The sequence below is a fragment of the Megascapheus bottae genome, chromosome 19, assembly GCF_031878675.1.
Source record: "Megascapheus bottae isolate mThoBot1 chromosome 19, mThoBot2.hap1, whole genome shotgun sequence".
Lineage (NCBI taxonomy): Eukaryota > Metazoa > Chordata > Mammalia > Rodentia > Geomyidae > Megascapheus > Megascapheus bottae.
The window spans coordinates 43,072,052-43,092,260 of NC_143527.1; the positions used below are offsets into that span (position 1 = coordinate 43,072,052).

Genomic DNA, 20,209 nt, shown 5'->3' on the forward strand with positions numbered 1-20,209 from the left:
TGGCTCTGCCAGAAACTGGCTGGCTCTAATGACAGATCCCTTCTGGAGAGGGTGACCAGCACATACAGAACCCAGGCTGACCTCAAGCAGGCAGTTCCTGAACTCCCTCTCAGGTCTGCAAGGTGGTGGCTCCTCTGGTTCCTCATCCAGTGACAAGGCATCCAAGTAGAGGTTCTCGCTGGCAGAGCACCTGTCTGATTCCTTCAGCTTGGAAAGTGGCCTGTCTTCAAATGGGAGGGAGTCTGTGTCCACACAGGGCCACGTGGACACAGGCCGGGACACTCGGAGTGCCCCCTGGTGAGGCAAGGGACGGAGATTGCCTTCTTTCTGATCACAGAGGAAATTGCCACTTCTTCGAGGACTGTTATCTTTCTGCAACTTGAGTTGTAAAAAATGGACATTATTAGCTTCTCTCTTCTGTTGGAAGGTCTTTCTAAAGCCATCTTTTGTCTACTCTGTAGAATGACATATAGGCCAATCTGAAAGACTTGGTAAAAAGCAAATACTCTCAAAGTTCTCTCCTTAATTTCAAAACCTAAAAATAACATTACAAAGGCTTTTTTAAAAAGTCACAATTACATAGACATAAAAAGTTATGACTCTATAGAGATGTTTTATTACACAGATCACTATGTATCTATGACATACAAACCCTCAGCCTAATTTTAATGATGTTCTAAAATCTAAGTGCCAGTGATTGTATATAGAGATTCCCTTCTGGAATACTTGTTTGTTAAACATGGCATTTGAAATATGATGTAAAAAAACCCCTCAATACAGAAGAGATACATCAGTGAAAGGCAACAGCCTGCCTTTGGCTTCTGCTTCAAAGTAGCTATCTGAAATATGACATCTTTGGAAAGGACTGAATGTGTATTTCTAGTTAAAATGGTGACACTGTGATCAAATCACCAAAGTGAATCACGTATATCAGATACAAATACATAAATTATACCCCCCAAAAAGTCACAATTATAGCTGGACTAGAAAGTATATAATATGTAAGTGTAGCTGTTTCAGATAAGAATACACGCACACACACACACACATGTAATTTTTGTTTGGCTTTCTTCATTTTTTAATAAAACATACATTTATCTATACCTTTGAGTACTATGCTCCTGGGAGAAAGTTATATTTAAAATTAGTATTTTATGTAAAATAATTAAACATCATATTTAGAACTCTTTTGAGCTGCATAGGGTTGGGTAGCACTTAATTTTCAGCACTTGGAATGCTTAAGCAGCAAGACTAGGACTTAAAAGGCCAGCCATGGCCATATTTGAGACTCGTCTTGAGAAGAGAAAGAAGAGAAGAAGAGAAGGAAGGCAAAGAGGAGAAGGGAGAGGAGGAAAGGGTTAGAGATGTGGCTCAGTGGTAACAACACTTGTTTAGCGCATACACAAGGTCCTGGGTTTTATCTCTAGCACTATAACAATGACTACTACTACTCCAGAGATAACAATAATCACTCCTCTTTCAGAATTACCTTCAGAAATTAAGACTTACTCCATGGGAAACTATACCTAATGGCAAATTACTGAGAGAATTGCATTTTCCTAAGTGCACCATATCTTTTGTTAAGCATCTTGTTTGAAGATGCTAAAGAGCTGGCATAGCCAGGTGCTGGTAGCTCACACCTGCAACCCTAACTACTATGGGAGGCTGAGATTAGGAGCAGGGGCCTCAAGGCCAGCACCATCAGAAAAGTCAATAGGAGGAAGCTGGACAAAATGGTATGTGCCTGACATCCCAGCAATGACAGGAAGCCTGAAATAGGCAGACTGTGGTCTGCCTGTGGACTGATAAGCAGGAAATGATATGCTATTTTAAAAATAACCTGTATGCAAAAAGAGATGGAGGCATGGTTTATAGAGTGTCAGCATAGCAAACATGAGGCATGGAGTTCATAGCCTTGTACTGGAAAAAGAAAAAGAAAAAGTCTGGCATGACTGAAGTGAACAAAACCATATGCTTTATGGCCAAACTTTTTGGCCCGACTTGTTCATCTCAAGCAGTAAGGAGACATTTGTTCAGAAGAGCTAGATAAAACCAAGCTGGAGGTATGACTCAAGTAGTAGAGCACCAGCCCTGCAGACAACCCAAGCAAGCACAAGGCCCTGAGTTCAAACTCTGGCACTGGCACAAATTAAAAGATAAAATAAATGAAGGGGGATGAAGAGACCTGAGCAGGAGTTGTGTGTTGGTCACGGCTTATCGGTTTGTTGGCAGAGGAAAGTTCCTAACTCTGTCCAACCCAGTTTCCTCCTCTGAAAAACTAGGCTTCACAAATGGTGAGCAGAGTGACACCTTGAGAGAGCTAGCACACATGAAACTTCCTCAGCCACAGGCACACAAATAAGCCTCTTTTGTGTGCCTGTGTGTGTGTGTGTGTGTTGCTAGTGGAGCTTGAACTCGAGGCCTGGGAGCTTTCTCTTAGCTCTTTTGCTCAAAGCTGGAACTCTACCACTTGAGCCATAGCTCTTTTTCCTCTCTCTCTCCCCTCTCCTCTCCCCCACCCCCGGTTAATTTTAATGGAGTCTCATAGACTTTCCTGCCAAGCTCCCTTTGAATCTGAATCCTCAGATCTCAGCCTCTTGAGTTGCTAAGATTATAGGCATGAGCCACAAGCACCTGGCAAATTAGTCCCTTATTTCAGCTTCAGCGGGAGAATTTGCTTATTCAGCAGCTATGCAAAAATCACAGAGGACTACTGGGACTGCTGCAGTTGGCCTCTTTCTACCCTCCCCATCTTCCTCAGTCTCCCTGCTTCAACATATCCAAAGCACAAGTGGGACCTGAAGCAATTTTCACCTCAGAATTGCTAATGAGATCTTGACAGGGTGACAAGCTCACACTCTCTTGGAGAGAGTGCTCTCTTTAGTAAGTGCGAATTATCTGAATGCCAAAGGTGACATTTGGATTTGACCTGCAGGATTGCCAAGTAAAGACTTTCAGTCCACAAGTGCTGGAGGTGATGCCAGGAATTGCAAAAACTCCCTGAAATGCAGAATGATGAGTTTCAAGAAAGAATCTTTATGAACAGCACCATACTGCCCTCATTTGAGGACATGGTGCCCTAATAGTCATCAAGAATAAAGCCAAGAAAGATGCTAAGGACAAAAGGACTTCCACTCCATTTCAGTCATTTTGGAGGCGATGGAAGAAATGTTTCACAGTACAATTTTAATTGTTTTTGAAGAAAATGGAGAATCCAACAGAACAAGCAAAGACATGGGAGGCAGGTTCACAGCCAAATTAAGGAGCAAGTCATTCTTGGTTTTACCTCAGCCTCCTCTGCTCTCTTCCCCCGCTCCAAATCAGAGATCTTTTCAGTTCTCTTTAAACATGCTAAATGCTTTACTTAATATAAAAAGGGAGGCCTTTTTATTGTCTTCTAATGCATGTCAGCACAGTTTAGTTTCAACACATGAACATCTCTAGCTATTTTGGGCAAGGAATTAAAATGCAAGAATCACACTAGGAGCTGTAAATGTGCATTGAGGGTGTGTGTGTGAAAGGGGGAGAAAGAAATGACTAAAGAGGAGAACTATGAACAAGCGCATTCTAACTCAGGAAAGTGGAATTTCAAAAATAAACTCAGGCAGCCAGGAGCAGCTTTCACTAAAGCTGCTAAGTATTAGGTTGCATAAAAATGAGCTGCAGTGGCTATAGCTGGAGGTCTCTGGCTAAGACACCTCTGCAGTGTCTTTCTCAGGGAAGCACATCCTACTGGAATTGCAACCTTGCAGAACAATCATCACTGCAACCAGAAAATTTAGCAGATTTGCATTTCAAATAATACAGAACATAGTAAGCCCTCAAGAGTGTCACTTTACCATGTCTGGTCAAAAAGAAATACAGTGGCTTTGTTAATGTATTTTGAAAGGAAGGCCTTTCACGTCGTGGAAGCAGTTGATTACACCAAGGCCAGGTACTGGTGACTCAAGCCTGTAATCCTAGCTACTCAGGAGCCTCAGATTTGAGTGAGGATCATGGTTCAAAGCCAGCCAGGGCAGGAAAGTCCATGAGATTCTTATCTCCAATTAACTACCAAAAAAGCAGAACTGAAGGTTTGGCTCAAGTCAAATTGACCTTAAGTGGAAAAGCCAAGGAACAGTGTTCAAGCCCTGGTACCAGCACAAAAAGAAAAGAGAAAGGAAGGAAGGAAGAAAGGGAGGGAGGGAAGGAGGGAAAATTACTGGAAGGAGAATAAATTACATGTAAACTTTTCTCTTTAGTCCTGTAAGTAGCAACAGGCAGATGGTATTATGTTAATTCACAATTCAAAGACGCAATGGAGTGTGACTCCAGTAAAAGTTAACTACACTTCCATCCCCACCATCAAATCCAAGCTGAGACCAGAGAGACTGATTAGACAGAGTATATGAATCATATGACCTTTACCACATTCCCAATAATTTATCACATTAAGTGTCTCATGTGGGGCAGAAATTCTGTAGGAATTTAAGGACACTAGATAACTATGAAGTATATGTTCTGTAAGTGGAAAATGGATTTACTGTTACTCTTTTCACTGTCTATTAGGTTACAGCAGTCAAGGTTATACGGCTTACCAAGAAGTCAAGTAACCAGTGGACATTATTTCTTTACGTAGGGCTGTGTAGCTAAAGGCCGAATAAACAGACAAGTCAAGTAACTAGTGGACATTATTTCTTTATGTAGGGACTGTGTAGCTAAAGGCTGAATGAACAGGCAACTCAATGAATAATGAAATCTGTGTGAATCCCACACATAGCAACATCCCATATATTCTTCAGCAAACATCCTCTTTTGCAGAGACTGCCCCTGGACACTTTCTCCAAGTTTTAGACTTGGTACCAAGTCTTCTAAAATCCTCTTCAAAAATGTGAGTATTATGCTAGACACCAATGACTTATGTCTGTAATCCTAGCTTTTCACGAAACTGAGATCTGAGGATTTTAGTTTGAAGCTAGTCCAGGTAGGAAAGTTCATGAGACTCCTATCTTTAATTAACCAGCAAAAAGCTAGAAGTAGAACTGTGGTTCAAGTGGTAGAGCACTAACCTTAAGCAAAAAGCTATGGGACAGGGTCTAGGCCCTGGGTTCAATCCCTAGTCTCAGCACACACCCATACACACACAAAACTTGGGAATTTGGAGGAAAAGCCTCTATCTCTTTTTTTAAAAAATTCAGATATTATTTATTTTGCTTATTAAATCCTGATATTTATAACATGAAGCCTGTGACAAAACAAGCCACAGTGGCTCAAAAAAAAAAAGGGGAGACCATCAGGCCAAGGCAGGGAGCAGGATGGTCCCATCTGGGGGACAGGAGGGACACAGGAAGTGAGGGATGTTTCTTGGCAGAGGCCAAGTAGGAAAGCCCCTGCAACCAAGCAGCCTGGTGAGCTCAAGGTAGGTATAATATACCGGTGACCAAGTTTGTATAAACCAACATCACCTTTATCTCTAAAATTCCCACCTAACTCCAACACGTTCAGCTGAGCACAGGTGCCCAGGATTTAAGTGAAGCGGTCCTTCCCAGGGCTGCATTCCCAAGCCAAACAGGAAGTGCCAGCTCACCTCCTGATAGCATTTGGGGACTTTTTAAGTGGGGCCATATCAAATGTTAGGAGGGTGACTCATCCGTGTAGGTGATCTAACTGAGGAAGAACTTTGCTCCTCCCAACTCACAGGGAGCTTTCTTCCTCTCAATGGATTATTCCAGAGGCTGTGGATTTCTCCTTCCTTCCTTTCTCTAACACCACTGCTCACTCACGTTACTGTTCTTATACAACACAGGTACCGTGACTAGATAACAGAGCACATGTCCAACAACTCCCTCATAAACTCAGCTATTAGGAGTATTTATAATGAGGTTCTTTTTCCTGATCTGTTGCTCGTTGATCAATGCATCTCTTTGAGGCCTTGTGAAACAGGCTGCAATAAACAAACTGAATTCTAGGTTAAAAAAAAAGTGGGTGGAGGGAAGACAAGAAAAAGACAAATCCAACCAGGAAGGAATTCCAAGTCTTCAGTCATGTAATATGGAAACCAAATCTGTATGCCATCCAGGAATACAAGCAAATTGTCTTAGCTCAAGCTGGTCTGACTGGAAAGCAATACAGAGGATGGTTATCTGGTAGCAGAAAAGTAACTTCCCCTTCTCTCCCCATATTCATCTGAGTTTCTGAATCATTTACTTAGCTGGTGACGACGGAGCTCCAGCTATCTCCCTTGACTACGGTCTTCTCTAATTGCAACCCAGCAATACCCTCAGCAGGTGCGATCGGTAGCACACAGCAACTTCTGACTTCATTCAGCAATTTCTTCCTGATGATGAAAATTCTATTCCAGATGGAGCAGTCACTGTGACCACATCTTTAGCAGCAAACTGAAATGGTAGTTTGTTTTGGGGCAGAAATTTCTGAATATGACCTGAAATAACCTCATCTTTTTGAGTTTAGTCTTCAAATTCCTTTCAAAAGCTTCTCCCTGTTCCCTGCATGTACACAAACTTGACAATGAAATACGGTGTGTAATGCTAGGCCATAGGTGGAAGGACTTTAACACTAGGAAATACTATCCTGCTGGCCCTGGATGCCATGAGATACACGAAATGACCGATTTCCTTTTGTTCTGAGTGCTCTCAGGGTGTCTGCATGCTGTCTGGACTCTCAGGCTTACCTGCTCTATCCTCCACAGGAAGTCCTTCTTCTGCTGCTCCCATTCCTGCCTTTCCCGGTCCAGACGCTCAAGGAGTTCTACCTTCTCCCGGTTCCAGTTCTTCTCTCTGTGGTGGATCTGCCAGCGCAGGTCCATGACCAGGCCGTGGCTATCAGCCAGGAGCTTTTGATGCACCTCTCTCTCTGTCTTTGGGGTCCCTTTGCCTTCAGTGGGGACATCCAGCTCCCCCAAGCTCTTCTCGGTCTTCTCTTCCAGCTGTCAAAGAGAGAAGACTTAGGAACTCCCTCTTGACATATCCAGCATTAGAGAGGACAAAGTAAAACAGCACATTTACATTGGATTCCTGGAAGCACACTTTCAGCAAGCCCATGGGAAAATACGTTAAATTTTTAAAGTCTAAATGAAAAAAATACAACAGAGTGTCCTCTAGAGTGTTGAGAGTGAGCCCAAGAGCTTCCCATGACCAATTTCTTGGCTCCCAAACCAGTTCAATCACCACTGTCGCATCTGTGTAGTTCGTTGAGGGCAGGTACCATGGCTGACCCTGTATCTTAGCCATACACAGAACTGGGGATGGAAGATACAACAGCAATAGAACCCAATAGTCCTCAGTACTGTCAAATACCCCAGAGAGTAAATACCAAACAAAACAAGTCTTATATGTTATCCATCAAAATCAAAAGAGTAAACCTTAAAGTCAGAGACAAAAAAGGCACAATACAGGCCAGGAGTTTGGCTTAGTGGTAGAGTGCTTGCCTAGCATGCACGAAGATCAGGGTTCAACTCCTCGGTACCACACACGCAGCAAAAAGCCAGAAGTGGTGCTGTGGCTCAAGTGGTAGAGCCCTAGCCTTGAGAAAAATCCAGGGACAGTGCTCAGGCCCTGAGCCCAAGCCCAGGACTGGCAAAAAAAAAGAAAAAAAAAGAAAAGAAAAAAGGCACAATATAGACAGGTAAGTCTTAAGTCTACAGCACGATTAATTCTAGTGCTTCTTCCCCTCCACTCTCCTGGATGCTCATGAAATAAACATCCTGATACAACAAGGACCCCAGAGCAGCAGATTCCTTTTTCCTCTAAGTACTCAATTTCTAGGACCACACACCCGTGTACATACTGCCTTATCTCCCCAAAGATGAGAACAGGAAAGACTTCTCACCAGGGATCATCAAGCCAGACAATGATGGAGTAGTATCTTTAAAATGCAAGTGTAAGTCAAACCAGATAGAACTCTGTGTCTAGAAATAACATGTTACAAAACTAAAGCAAAAATGTTTTCCAACAAATAAAACTTAAAAAAAAAAAGCATTGCCAGCAGACGTACACTTCAATGAAATGAGAAAGGAGTTTCTTCAGATAGAGCGTTCAACAGACACTGATTTACCCCCCCCAAAAAAAAAACAATGAGCAATGGAAATGGATTAAATTGATGTTAAACAACCGAAACCCTACTTTCTTTTCTTTTTTGCCAATCCTGGCTCTTGAATCAAGGCCTGAGCACTGTTCTCAGGCTTTCTCAAGGCTAGAGCTTTACCACTTAAGCCACAGCACCATTTCTAGCTTTTTCTATGTTTATGGTACCAAGGAATGGAACTCGGGTCTCCATGCATGCTAGGCAAGCACTCTACCACTAAGCTAAACTCCCCACCCCTATTTTTTCATTTTTTAATTGCTTTTAAACTCTAACTGGTTATGATACATTATGTACTCACACAATATGCAGAAGCAAAAACAAATAACAAAGACACAGAGGATGGGAATGGCATGAATGCCTGCTGTATAGTCTTCACTGAGCATGCAAATTGCTCCTGCCCAATGTTAAGTGTTGCCAGTGTTTCCAGTGATTTCCTAATTATGGACTCGAACAAACTTGTTGGTCTTGTCCACTCTAACCTCTCAGGAGCACTTGATATATTGACGTTTGCCTGGAATTTTGGTAGCTTCTCATTCCCTTTGGCTTCTAAGACATTTGCTCCTTCATTTCAACTCATTTCTCTGGCTGCCCCTTTCTTCCTCTATCAGTTTCTTAAAAATGAGGTATTTCCAAGTTCCTTCATTGAACAATTCTTATTCTATTACAATCTTGGGAGATTCCATTCACAGCCCTGGCTTTACCACCACTTCAATGCTCTCATTTAAGCACAGCCATGGGCTGCATATAAAGATGTCCCCATCATCGATGGACCATGTCATGATGGTGCCTCCATGAAGTCATTCTTCCTAACAAAGCCCAGCCATTTCAGTTGGTAGAAATACATGCTCTGATTTCCTATAAAGATGCTATCTCCTAGTCACAAGTTTAACAGCACATATCCTGTTGTTTAGCAACACATGACTGTACAGATGTCTTCAGTCCAGCTCTTTACATTCCAGTTCTCCATTGCCAGACACCCCAAATTTAGCTCTCCCACTTTCTAGGCCAACCACCCTCTCCCCCTTATTTCTGTCTTGGCAGGTAGTACCATCTGCCAGGCACCTGCACTAACAGAACTGAGCCATGCCAGTTACTTTCCACTCCACAACTACATTCACAGATCAGCAGGCCCTGCTTCTGCCTCTGATGTTTGACTCAGATTCTCGCCCTTTCATGGGTCAATACCATTCTCACCTGCCCCAGTGCAAGAGCCTTTGGAGAAGCTGTGAACATCTTTTCTCTGCCATCCAGGGTCCCTAGACCTGTGCAATGGGGCCCCTTGGGAAGTTCATAGAGGCAAAGATCTCATCAAGTGTTAATTATGGAATATCTGCCAACACTGCAATGAGAACTAAAGATGTGTGCTTTCTATGGGACTTGTTTATGTGTACAGCTGAGAAATACAAAGATTTAAAGGATATAAAGATTGTACAAGGAGCTGGTGTTACAGCTCAGGGGTGGAGAATGAGCTTAGTATGCACAAGGCCCTGAGTTCAGTCTAGCATCATAGAGAGTGAGGGATGGAGAGAGAAAAGGAAAGAAATTATTTTGGGGGGTGCTGGGTCTCCCATGGCACTGAGGCCCCTTTTGAAGAACTTCTCACTTATTGCAGTATTCTCAGCATGTAGAACAAGGTCTGATTTAAGAAATCAGCTGAAAAAATTTAGGAAGAGATTTCAGAGATTTAGGAAATATACAATATAGGATCCAGTGAGAGAAACTTCCATTTTGCATTTAAGTAGAAGAGGATCAAGATGGAATGAGTACAAATAGGTATCATTGCTTCCCAGGCTGCATATATTAAAGAAACTCACTGAATAATTTGGGCAGAGGATGAACTGGCCCTGGTACTATCTGGAGTCTAGGTCTGAACTCCTGGCTGAGTTTCTTGCTGTATAGTGACTCTCTCCTGGAGGCTTTACTTGCAGCTACCATGTGGGTGGATAGCAGGTGTCTCTAAAACAAAGATGAAATGTTTTGAAACTGGCTGGATTCAAAGATTGTGTTTCCCTTCTTGAGCTATACTTGCATTTAGCTTCCCTTCTCCCCTTGTACATGTATTTTTAAGTAGGCTTAAGCTCATAACAAGCATCCTTACTCATTCCTCCTCCACAGATGACTCTGCAAGCTGTGTACTGAGATAAACAGAGCATCTGGTAAGCTTCTCTTGGCAGGCCAGATGCAGGAGCCTCAACAGGTACAATTCCATCCACCAATGGACAGGCTTGGCTTAGAAGCTTGCGTTCCTTGGTCCAGCCTAATGCCACTGCTACTGGGGCCTGGTGGCAATACAAGTAAACTTGAGCCACTGTCAATGTGGTCAGACTAATGGTACCTGAGGCCTGTGACAATGGGACCCAGTAGTCCCTGGGCTAGGTAGTGGTACAAGTAGGTACAAGGAGAACTATTTTCTTGGGACCTAGCAGGTCCTTTAAGCTTTTCATAAGGGTACTTAGAAGATTTTTCCTTTCCTCTCATAATCAAGACAATGTATATACAATGAACTATTTCATAGTTTGCCTCAAAACAGGGTCTAGAAAGTAGATGACCAGACATACAGACCTCACTCCTTCAGGATCTGGATCTGGAAGCCACCTCAAGCAGCAAACTGTGGAGGAAGGCTTTCCAGGCAAGAAAACCTTACAGAGGTTGTTTCTTAGTCTGGTCCTAACACAGCTGCCTGGAATACACAGGCAGAGACGGCCAGTCACCTGTCTCTTCTTCCACCCCAGCACCAAATAGCTCAAAGACCTGATACAACACGTCTCTTCCGAGCCTCATTTCCTTAGAATAAAAAGGAGACAACTTGAAGCAGCATCTGGGGCATGCAGTGGAAGATGTGTAGGCTCTTCTCAGTCATGTGGAAATTCTAAAGGGTGGTATGTGTCCCCTTTGTAGAGTATGCTCTGAATTTCTCCTACCTAAAATGACTTTTAGCTCAGGCGATGACCTCAGTGAGGTGACATTAGCATGACATCACAACACCCTTATTTTGGTGGGATAGCCTTGGTTGGTGCAAAAAGGACAAATACTGGAATGATTCATGCTGGCTGCTGGGGACATCTTTCAGGCAAGGGAGGAGGAGTAGAAGGAATATGTGTATCCTGAGAAGGTTGGGCCTTTCACGAGTCAGGCCTGTCCTTGTCCCTGGGACAAGGGCCACAGGGAAGAAATGTCTTCCTGACCTTCTATGCCCAACAGCCCAGATGCCACCGTGACGAGTAAGGCAGGTACCTGTTCCAGGCGGCACTTGAGAACGGCCCACTCCACATCCCAGGCAGCCTTGTCGCTGGCATACTGCTGCTGTAGCCGTAGCCTGGCATGTTCGTCCTCTCGCAGCTCTGAGCGGAAGTCCTCCAGCAAAGCCTTGAGGGCACTGAATAGCTGCTGATTCTCCACTACCTTTAGGAACAAGGACAGAGGCCCCATTACCTTTCCCATAAGGACCCACTGGGCAGGAAAGGGAGAAGCTCTGGCAGCCAGCTGGTGCTTTGGGCCTCTTCCCAGGTCCCCAGGTAGAACACACAGGAAACATCTGGCATCGGGGAGAGTCAGAGGATCCCACTGCTGGCCCAGAGGAGTCCAGGGGCTAAAACTCAAGACCTGTTGGATCAGCAAGGCTAGCCCTGGGCATAGGGTGGCTGTGCTATGAGTGTGGAACTTGGGCCCATGCCGAAGATGTCCGAAACAGAGGTACTAGGGCTTTGGAGGAGCAAAAGTAAGGAAGCCATAGGACACAAGGAGTCCCTGAAGCCTGGCTGCCAGGATGACCAACTCAGGATCACATGACCAGAGTTCTGAGTTGGGCCAGGCGTGACAAGATGCACATACACATTTCTACATACTGTGTCACTCGGGTGTCAGCTGTTGAACTAGAAGGGATTTCTTGAAGGCCTAATCATTTCATAAACATTGGTGGTCATACTCTAAAGGTGGCTACTAGGAAGGAATGGGAAATAATGATTTACAATTTAACCTAAGGTGAAATGCTTGGCCTGCTCACGCTGGCTTGCTTACAGCTCTTAAGGTTAGTTTCTTTTTTTTTCTTTTTTATTGTAATTAGTAAAAGGGTTACATGATATTTGCCAATTAGAAGGTGCATTAATTCACATACATTGATACCCTTTCACATGTCTTGGTACCCGTTACCCTCACCCCCCCACACCCCCCACCCGTCTTGGTTTTCCCCCCTTCCCTATCAAATTTCAAATAACCAAATACAAATAAATTCAATATATCAGATAACAAAGTGAGATACTGTAACAATCTGAGATAACCAAGGGACAGCAAAGGAGATGAGAAACAACATAATACATTAAGGACAACAATCATTCGTTATATGGCTTTTGTTTCAATATCCTGGAGGTCCTTTCAATTAGCTTCATGGCCTTATGTATCAAGATTTTGCTCTATTGCAGATCTCTGCTAGTAGAGCTTAAGGTTAGTTTCTGATCCTCACCTTTCTGCCTCTCAGTCCTCATTACTCTTATAGATATCAAGCAGTTCTACCTGTTCACCTAACTCCTGCCCTAGCCCCAGCCTCTCCACTGTTCCTGCCTGGAGGATCCAGGCCTGGCCCACCCTCACATGAAGTTGAACACAATCCTTAACTCACATTAAGCATATCTGTCTATTCTTCACATAAAAGAGATTAGACTTTTTAAACCCTTGTCTAGCCTTCTGAAACCCCCTGATTTCTATCTGAACATGGCGCCAGCATGGGCATTATATCAGAAAGTCCAAATGACTTAGCAACGGTTTCTTGATAATACTGGATGTAATAGTCCCTCTCTCCCAGTGAGACAAAAGGCACCAAAGCAAATCAAAGAATAAAAACCATATGTTGTTGCATGTAGATAAGTACCACCTCAGAGACAGAGCCCACACTCAGACAGAAGCCTCTGTGTTCAGTGGACACGGTGCCCCATGAAGCAAGCACACAGGTGGGGTCTGTGTTCAGGTTATGCCATTCTAGACTTCACACTTCAGTTTTGCCTCTCAAGCCATCTGGCTAATCCACTAAATCAACAGAGAAGATTAAATGTAGATAGGAAGAACTTAAGATATACGGATACATATTTAGATACAAATACAGTTGAAACAAAATAATTAACATGAGCAGATTAATTGAAAACTCAATCATTGTTTCCAGAATGGAACCAAGAAGCTACAGGATCAGATGAAGTAGTGGATGAAAGGGCCTATTTGTTAGTATTACTGCTCTTTGATTTTCCTCACCTTGAACAACAATTTTGGGACAAAAAACATTAAGAGTTTACAATGCAGGCTGGAAGCTGGTGGCTCACCTCTATAATTCTAGCTACTGAGGAAACTGAGATACACAAGGGTCATGGTTCGAAGCCAGCAGGGGTAGGAAAGTCCATGAGATTCTTATCTCCAATTAACCACCAAAAACCCAGAAGTAGATCTGTGGGTCAAGTGGTAGAATGCTAGCATTTACCAAAAAAAGCTCAGGGACAGTCCCCCAGGTCCTAAGTTCAAGCCCAAATACTGATATACACATGTCTGTGTATGCATGCACACACACACACAGAGTATATAATTATGTTAACATAGAAAAAAACCAGCACGAACTCTATAAATATCTGAGTATAAATAAGTAATCACTATACTAATGGAAATAGAGACTCATGAACTGAAGTGGTAATTAATGCAGAGCAATTCCCCCAAAAATCCATACCAAAGACACCTAAAATTAATGTAAGTGTAAAAAATAATACAAAATTATACAAGTGCACTAGAATGAGAAAAGGTGGCAAAACAATCTTTTCAGAAAAATACATTTTCAGAGCTGGGTGTGGTGCTACATGCATATGTTCCCAATAGTGGGAACACTGAGGCAGGAAGATGAAGAGGCCAAACTCAAGAAAGAGAGAAAAAAGAGGGCAAAAAATAGAAAGAATTGGGCCGGGAGTTTGGCTTACTGCCATAGTGCTTGCCTAGCATGCACAAAGACCTGGGTTCATTCCTTGGTATCACATATATATAGAAAAGATGGAATTGGTGCTGTGGCTCAAGTGGTAGAGCTCTAGCCTTGAGGAAAACCCAAGGACAGTGCTCAGGCTCTGAGTTCAGTACCTAGGACTGGCAAAAAAAAAAAAAAGAAAGAAAGAAAGAAAGAAAGAAATCTTTAAAAAAGATAGAAATAATTATGTATCTTTACACAGAATGTGCTGAAAATTATAGTTCGTGCTAGAATCACAAACTATAGAATCATTTAGTATTTTTATCCTTTTACTTTTACACTAAAAATCATTACTTTTTGTGTCAAAGGAACGTTTTTTTGCCTGTCTTGGGGCTTGAAATCAGGGTCTTGGCACTGTCCTGTGCTTTCTTAACACTAGCACTCTACCACTTGAGCCATAGCACCATTTCTGGCTTTCTCTGCATATGTGGTACTGAGGAATTGAACCCAGGGCTCTACCACTAGTCTGGCCCCAGGATTTTTTTTCCTAATATTTTATTTTCATTTATTTGTTGTCAGCCATGGGTCTTGAACTCAGGGCCTAGGGTCTGGGCCCTGTCCCTAAGCTCTTTTGCTCATAGCTAGCTCTCTACCACTTTGAACCACAGCTCCAGTGCCAGTTTTCCGGTGGTTAACTAGAGATACGAGTCTCACAGGCCAGGCCGGGAGTTTAGCCTAGCGGTGGAGTGGCAAAAAGTAAAAAGTCTCACTGGGTTTCTGGCCCAAGTTGTCTTTGGGCCACAATCCTCAGATCTCAGCCTCCTAGGATTACAAGCATGAGCCACCAGCGCCTCGCTGCGTCAAAGGAAATTTAAGCATGAAATAGCAATGATAATTTTGATCCTATCTTTGGAGGCACTATCTAATCTTCAGTGAAGAGAAAGTGGAGAGCCATAACTAGGTCCTTACATGTAACCAACAGCTTTCTATGAATTTTAAGTTTCATATGGTCTCAGTCTCTGCTGTTCTTAGCTCCTCTGCCACCTGACTGCTAGCAACATTAGAAGAACTTTATACTCCTTTTGCAGATTGAAAATCTGGCTTCTCTGGAACCAAATCAAAGTATTTTTTGGCATTAGCAGTTATCAAATTCAATAAAATTAAGTCCTAATGCTTTTATGCCCATTTAGGTCAGAGCAATCAATATACTGTTCTATGGCCCAGGGATGATATTAATCTTCATTGAATGAGTTCCAAATGCATTCAACAAAGATTGGATTATTTTGGGGTGGGCCAAACAGAAAGAGACCCAGAAAATGGATGCTACTGGCACTGGTTCTGAAAATAGCAGTTATGTAGCATGTAGGATGCCAGGGCAGCTTCTGCCATGAACACACCACAGGATTCTATATGATTTTTATACATACACAAATACCCACTAATAGTAATATACTATTAACTCTTTCCTATAAGCCAAAAGAGGTGCTAAGTTTTTCACTTCTATGACCATATTTCTATTTCCCCTCAGTCCTGGGTGCATTCAGTCATGTTCCCCATTTCACAGAGGAAGGATTGCAGCTAGGGTCTCATTGCTGAGAAGGAGCCAGACTCACAAGTCCACCCCCGTCAAGGCCAGACAAATCAAGGCAGAAAAATTCACCTTGCCAAGTTTTCTCTTTGAAATGCTTAGAACAGCATTTAATGTGTGAGAAACCAATACTGTCTCCTTTATCATGGAAAATGAAAAAGCTGAAAGAATGCCTACAACTCTGTGTCTCTCTCCATCTCTGTCTTTCTGTAGATGCCCCTGTCTTTCTCTCTGACTCCTCCCTCCCCTCCGCTCCCCTCCCCCACCTTTCCTCTTGGTGCCCCCATGGTGCTAGATTCTGGGTAAAGATGACCTAAATCAAGTAAAAGATCAAATTAGGACTCTGGTTTCTCGTACAGAACATCATTTGTAATGCAATTTTCTGAACCTTTCATGCTAAAGGTCCAGCTATGCTACCTTTGCATTGTTGATTTAAGTATAGGTCAGCTTTAACACAAAAATCCAGCTCTCAATCTCCTTAGAGATCTTTAGATTGGGTTTCAGTCAAGGTCAAAGAATAAAATGGCTCTGCTATTTCTTCTTCCATTGAAGGGTATATTTCAGCCATTTGTAGCTCATCTCTCTTGGATAAAGCTTAAAATACTTCTAAAATCAAGATAAGGAACTCAACAACTATAATGTGTCACACTTTGAAACAGGTTCAAGGTTGTATCTTCCTTGAATCCAGCTGCTCGACAAGTTTACAATAATGCATAAATGAATAATGAATAAAATAAATATTATAGGAAATAAAAAGGAAGTTATAGATAAGGCAATATACCCAAGATGTCTGTAACACAATGCCACCTGTTTTTCAAAATTTCTGCAACACATGAATCAAGAGAAATTGTAACTTTGTAAAGCTGTGAAACTATCACCCTCTCTTACTCTCAACTTGGAGCCATTAACTTTGATGCTAGGTTTAACTTGAAGGTAAAATGAATATATTGACTTGTTGCTATGAATTAATCCACAAAAAGCCAGTCACAAAACAGAGGTGATGACCTCTACTCCTATTTATTTATTTACTCCTATTTATTTCCCAAGGAAACCATGGAGCCAGATGACCTGATCCAAACCTCCAACCCAACCTCCACATGTGTAGTTCATACAAGATATGCATGTGTAGAAAGGGACCTGATGCAACATTCACAGGTACATCCCGTCCTAACAAGAACCTAAGGAGAAGCCCTTTATTGTGAGAAATGCTACATCTGCACATCCTGTAACATTTGTATAAAGAAGCCATTTATCAGTCTTACTACTATTGCCATGTTCAGATTAATTAGAAGACTCCTTACTAAAATCATTATCTCCCTGCAGATAAAAGAGAGAGAACTATTGCAGATGGGCTCCAAAGTATAATCTGAAATGGAAGGACAGATGCATTTACTGTAATATAGAATCATTTGTCTCCCCCTCCCTTTCTTTCCCTCCAAGAAGGTGCCCAGGGCATCTGGACCATGTGGGTTCTATGCTTACAGATATCACAATTCCCACCAGAGCTTCCTTTAATAAAAACAGGCACATGAACCAGTAATGTCATACATATTCAGCATATACTAAATATATTTAATATCTGATAACCATAATAAATAGTTGCTAGCTATCAGGCTTAAGCAATCAGGACCGATCTGATGAAACCAGAGGAAAGAAATCACTAATTAGCACAGTTTAGAGCTTTGTTATCTGCTTTCAAAAGGAAGGTGTGTGGTAAACTGCTGACTGTGGTCAACTATGGAAAGAATGGACAGTCCTTTCATTAGGCACCCTTGGACGCCTGTGAATTTTTACTGATGTGTGTACTGTTTTCACAATAATAGAAACAAGAGCAGTAAATCACACCCGAGATGAATGTTTCATGATCTCAAGCTCTAGTATGGTTTCTTATATTTTGAGAATAGCATGCCTCCCAAGTGAGGCTGTAAAGCTCCAATCTCATGAATAAACCACAGTGTAACACACACAACTAAAATGTAAAAACTGCAAGGGCTCAAGAGAGGAGCTTGCTAGCTAGCTTGCTTGCTTTTACAATGGGAGGGAGCCCACGCTGGTCTAGAACTGAGATCCTCTGCCTCCACTGGGGCTAGACTGCAAATGCTGGCCTTGTGATCATGCACCACCACACAAAGGAGTTTACCCATTAAAAACATAATAAGCTGGGCCACTGGTGGAGCAGACCTGTAATCCCGGTTACATAGAAGGATGAGATCTGAGGATCAAAATTTGAAGCTAGCCCAGGCAGAAAAGTTCAGGAGACACATATCACCAATTCACCAGCAAAAAGTCAGAAGCAGAGTTGTGTTCTGAGGGGTAACGCACTAGTCTTGAGCAAAAAAGATAACAGAGAGAGCTAAAGCCCCTGAGTTCAAGTACTGGTGAGCCCATAGGCACATGTGTGTGCGCGTGCACACACACACACACACACACACACACGCACACGCATACAGCTAAGATGGGTCATAGTTTTGCATTACTAGCTTCTTGTATCATAGGTGCTATTTCTGGAAGATTTTTTTACCTTGGTCTGGAGAGACTGAAAACCATACTGTGGGTACCAGAGAGGATCAAAGTCCAGGAAGAAGAGGAAACAAAAGGCTCCTTAACGGGAGGACAGGCTGACTTTGAGAGCAGATCCCAGGGCCTTCATACCTTGTTTGAGAATCATGTTGTTGGGATGATTATAATTAATGAAATCATTTTTAACACTGTAATAGATTTACAGCTGAGCTGTAGAGTAGAGACAAAGTTCTCTACTTCCACTCGGTCTTGGGACTAGACTCAGTCAGATACTTTAGTGAGTAACAATAGGTGGTACCTTAAAGATGAATAGAGAGAGAGCCCTTTTTAGGAATATGGTTAGGTTCACACATTGACTTCTGGCTATTATAATAAGGAGTATAAATTATGTCACATCCCCAAATAGAAAGTAAGTTGTCTCTAAATTAATTATCCTGATGCCCAGAAGACCCCTTGGTTCTGGAATTACTAAGTATAGAATGCATCAACAGTCTCAGGCAAGGACTGCAACCAGCTCTCAGCCTCTGCTTTTTTTTCTTCTTCTTCTTCTTTTGTTCTTGTACTGGGACTTGAACTCAGGACTTGAGTGTTACCTGTTAGCTTTTTCCACTCAAGGCTAGCACTCTTACCACTTGAATCACAACTCTACTGGCTTTTTTTGGTGATAACATGGACTTTCCAGCCTGGGTTTACATGGCTTAAAGATGTGATCTTCAGATTTCAAATTAGAGAGTAATTACGGTTACAGGTGTGAGCCACTGGCCCCAGGCCAAGCCTCTGCTCTTATAGGCACCAAGGCAAACTGATAGTGCTTACTGTCCACTGCTTGGAGACAGGAACCTTGCAAGTACAGAGGAAGCAGGAAACATTTTTCAAATGTTTGTCAACCTGCTTTTTTTTGTTTTAATCTGTTGCTGAGGTGGGTGGTTACATGTCATTATTTTCTAAACCTCGCTGGACATAACAAATGCTGCCATTTACCAGCTGTAAGAATGTGCAATGTGACACAAATCAAAGATCAAGGCCTGAGAAATTTTGCTACTTGTTCAGAATCCTTGGGAAAGTAGTTTGGCCATATTTCCCATGCTGTTTATTGCTCTGTGAGGGCTTCTGAAAAGGCCTGGGGTTCTGCACAGTAACTCTCTGAGGCATGTGCACTGGCTCTGGCTTCCAGGCCAGAGCCGCTCACAGACTCCAAGCTTCTAATCAAGAATGTTCACTCTCAGCGAACCAGCTGTTGCATACAGTAGACCTCATTAATCTTCTGTCCTCAGCTGCAATGCATGGTGCACACAGAGATTGACTGTCACTGCTGTGGACGGGTAGATCCAGTGAAAGGCAGGCTTGATTCTGACGTCTGCTCATTCTACCACACACTGTGTGTTTTTTCCCATTTTTTTTTAAGGGTTATCACTAAAAATCAGCATCAGAAAGCGCAGAAGGCAAAGGGAGATAACATTAAGCCATCCTGAGTATGAGGTTACAGCAGAATGACTTTATAGTAGTTTCCACCCTCAGGGTAACATTTTCCATGACAGTGTTTGGAAAATTAGATATATTACTTTTTTTTTCCATTTTCCAAAGCATTGGGGTGCATATTTTGGAAACACCCACAGTCTTCCATGCAGCAGGTTAATATCTAAGTAAAAAAATAAAAACAAAAAATGTGACAGCTAGCTGGGTGCAATGGCTGATGCCTGTAATCCTAGCTACTCAGGAGACTGAGATCTGAGGATCAAGGTTCAAAGCCAGCCCGGGCACAAAAAGACCTGAGATTCTTAGCTCCAATTAACCTCTAGAAAATGGGAAGTGGGGCTGTGGCTCAAGAGTAGGGCAGTAGCCTTGAGCTGAAGAGCTCAGGGACAGCGCTCAGGTCAGACCTCAAGCCCCATGACACCCCCCCAAAAAACAAAACAAAATAAAAACAACACAGCTAAATACAGATACTTCAGAGGGCCGAATGGGAACATCTCTTAAAAATAATATATTAACAGATTTGGGCTGGGCGCTGGTGACTTATACCTATAACCCTAGCTATTCAGTGGCCAAGATTTGAGGATCTCAGTTCAAAGCCAGCTGGGGAAAAATGTCTG

At 42.5% G+C, this 20,209-nt stretch overlaps 1 protein-coding gene across 4 annotated transcripts in view; it reads right to left on the reverse strand.

Moving 5' to 3' along the window:
- Positions 1-20,209, reverse strand: part of Mtcl1 (microtubule crosslinking factor 1) — a 124,253-nt gene that overhangs the window by 12,147 nt on the left and 91,897 nt on the right. For all 4 annotated transcript variants that reach the window (XM_090353469.1, XM_090353467.1, XM_090353470.1 and 1 more), the window contains 3 exons: positions 11,317-11,480; positions 6,671-6,925; positions 82-378 (listed from right to left, as the gene is read on the reverse strand). In XM_090353469.1, the coding sequence (XP_090209595.1) occupies positions 82-378; positions 6,671-6,925; positions 11,317-11,480 (716 nt within the window). The remainder of the gene's footprint in view (positions 1-81; positions 379-6,670; positions 6,926-11,316; positions 11,481-20,209) is intronic.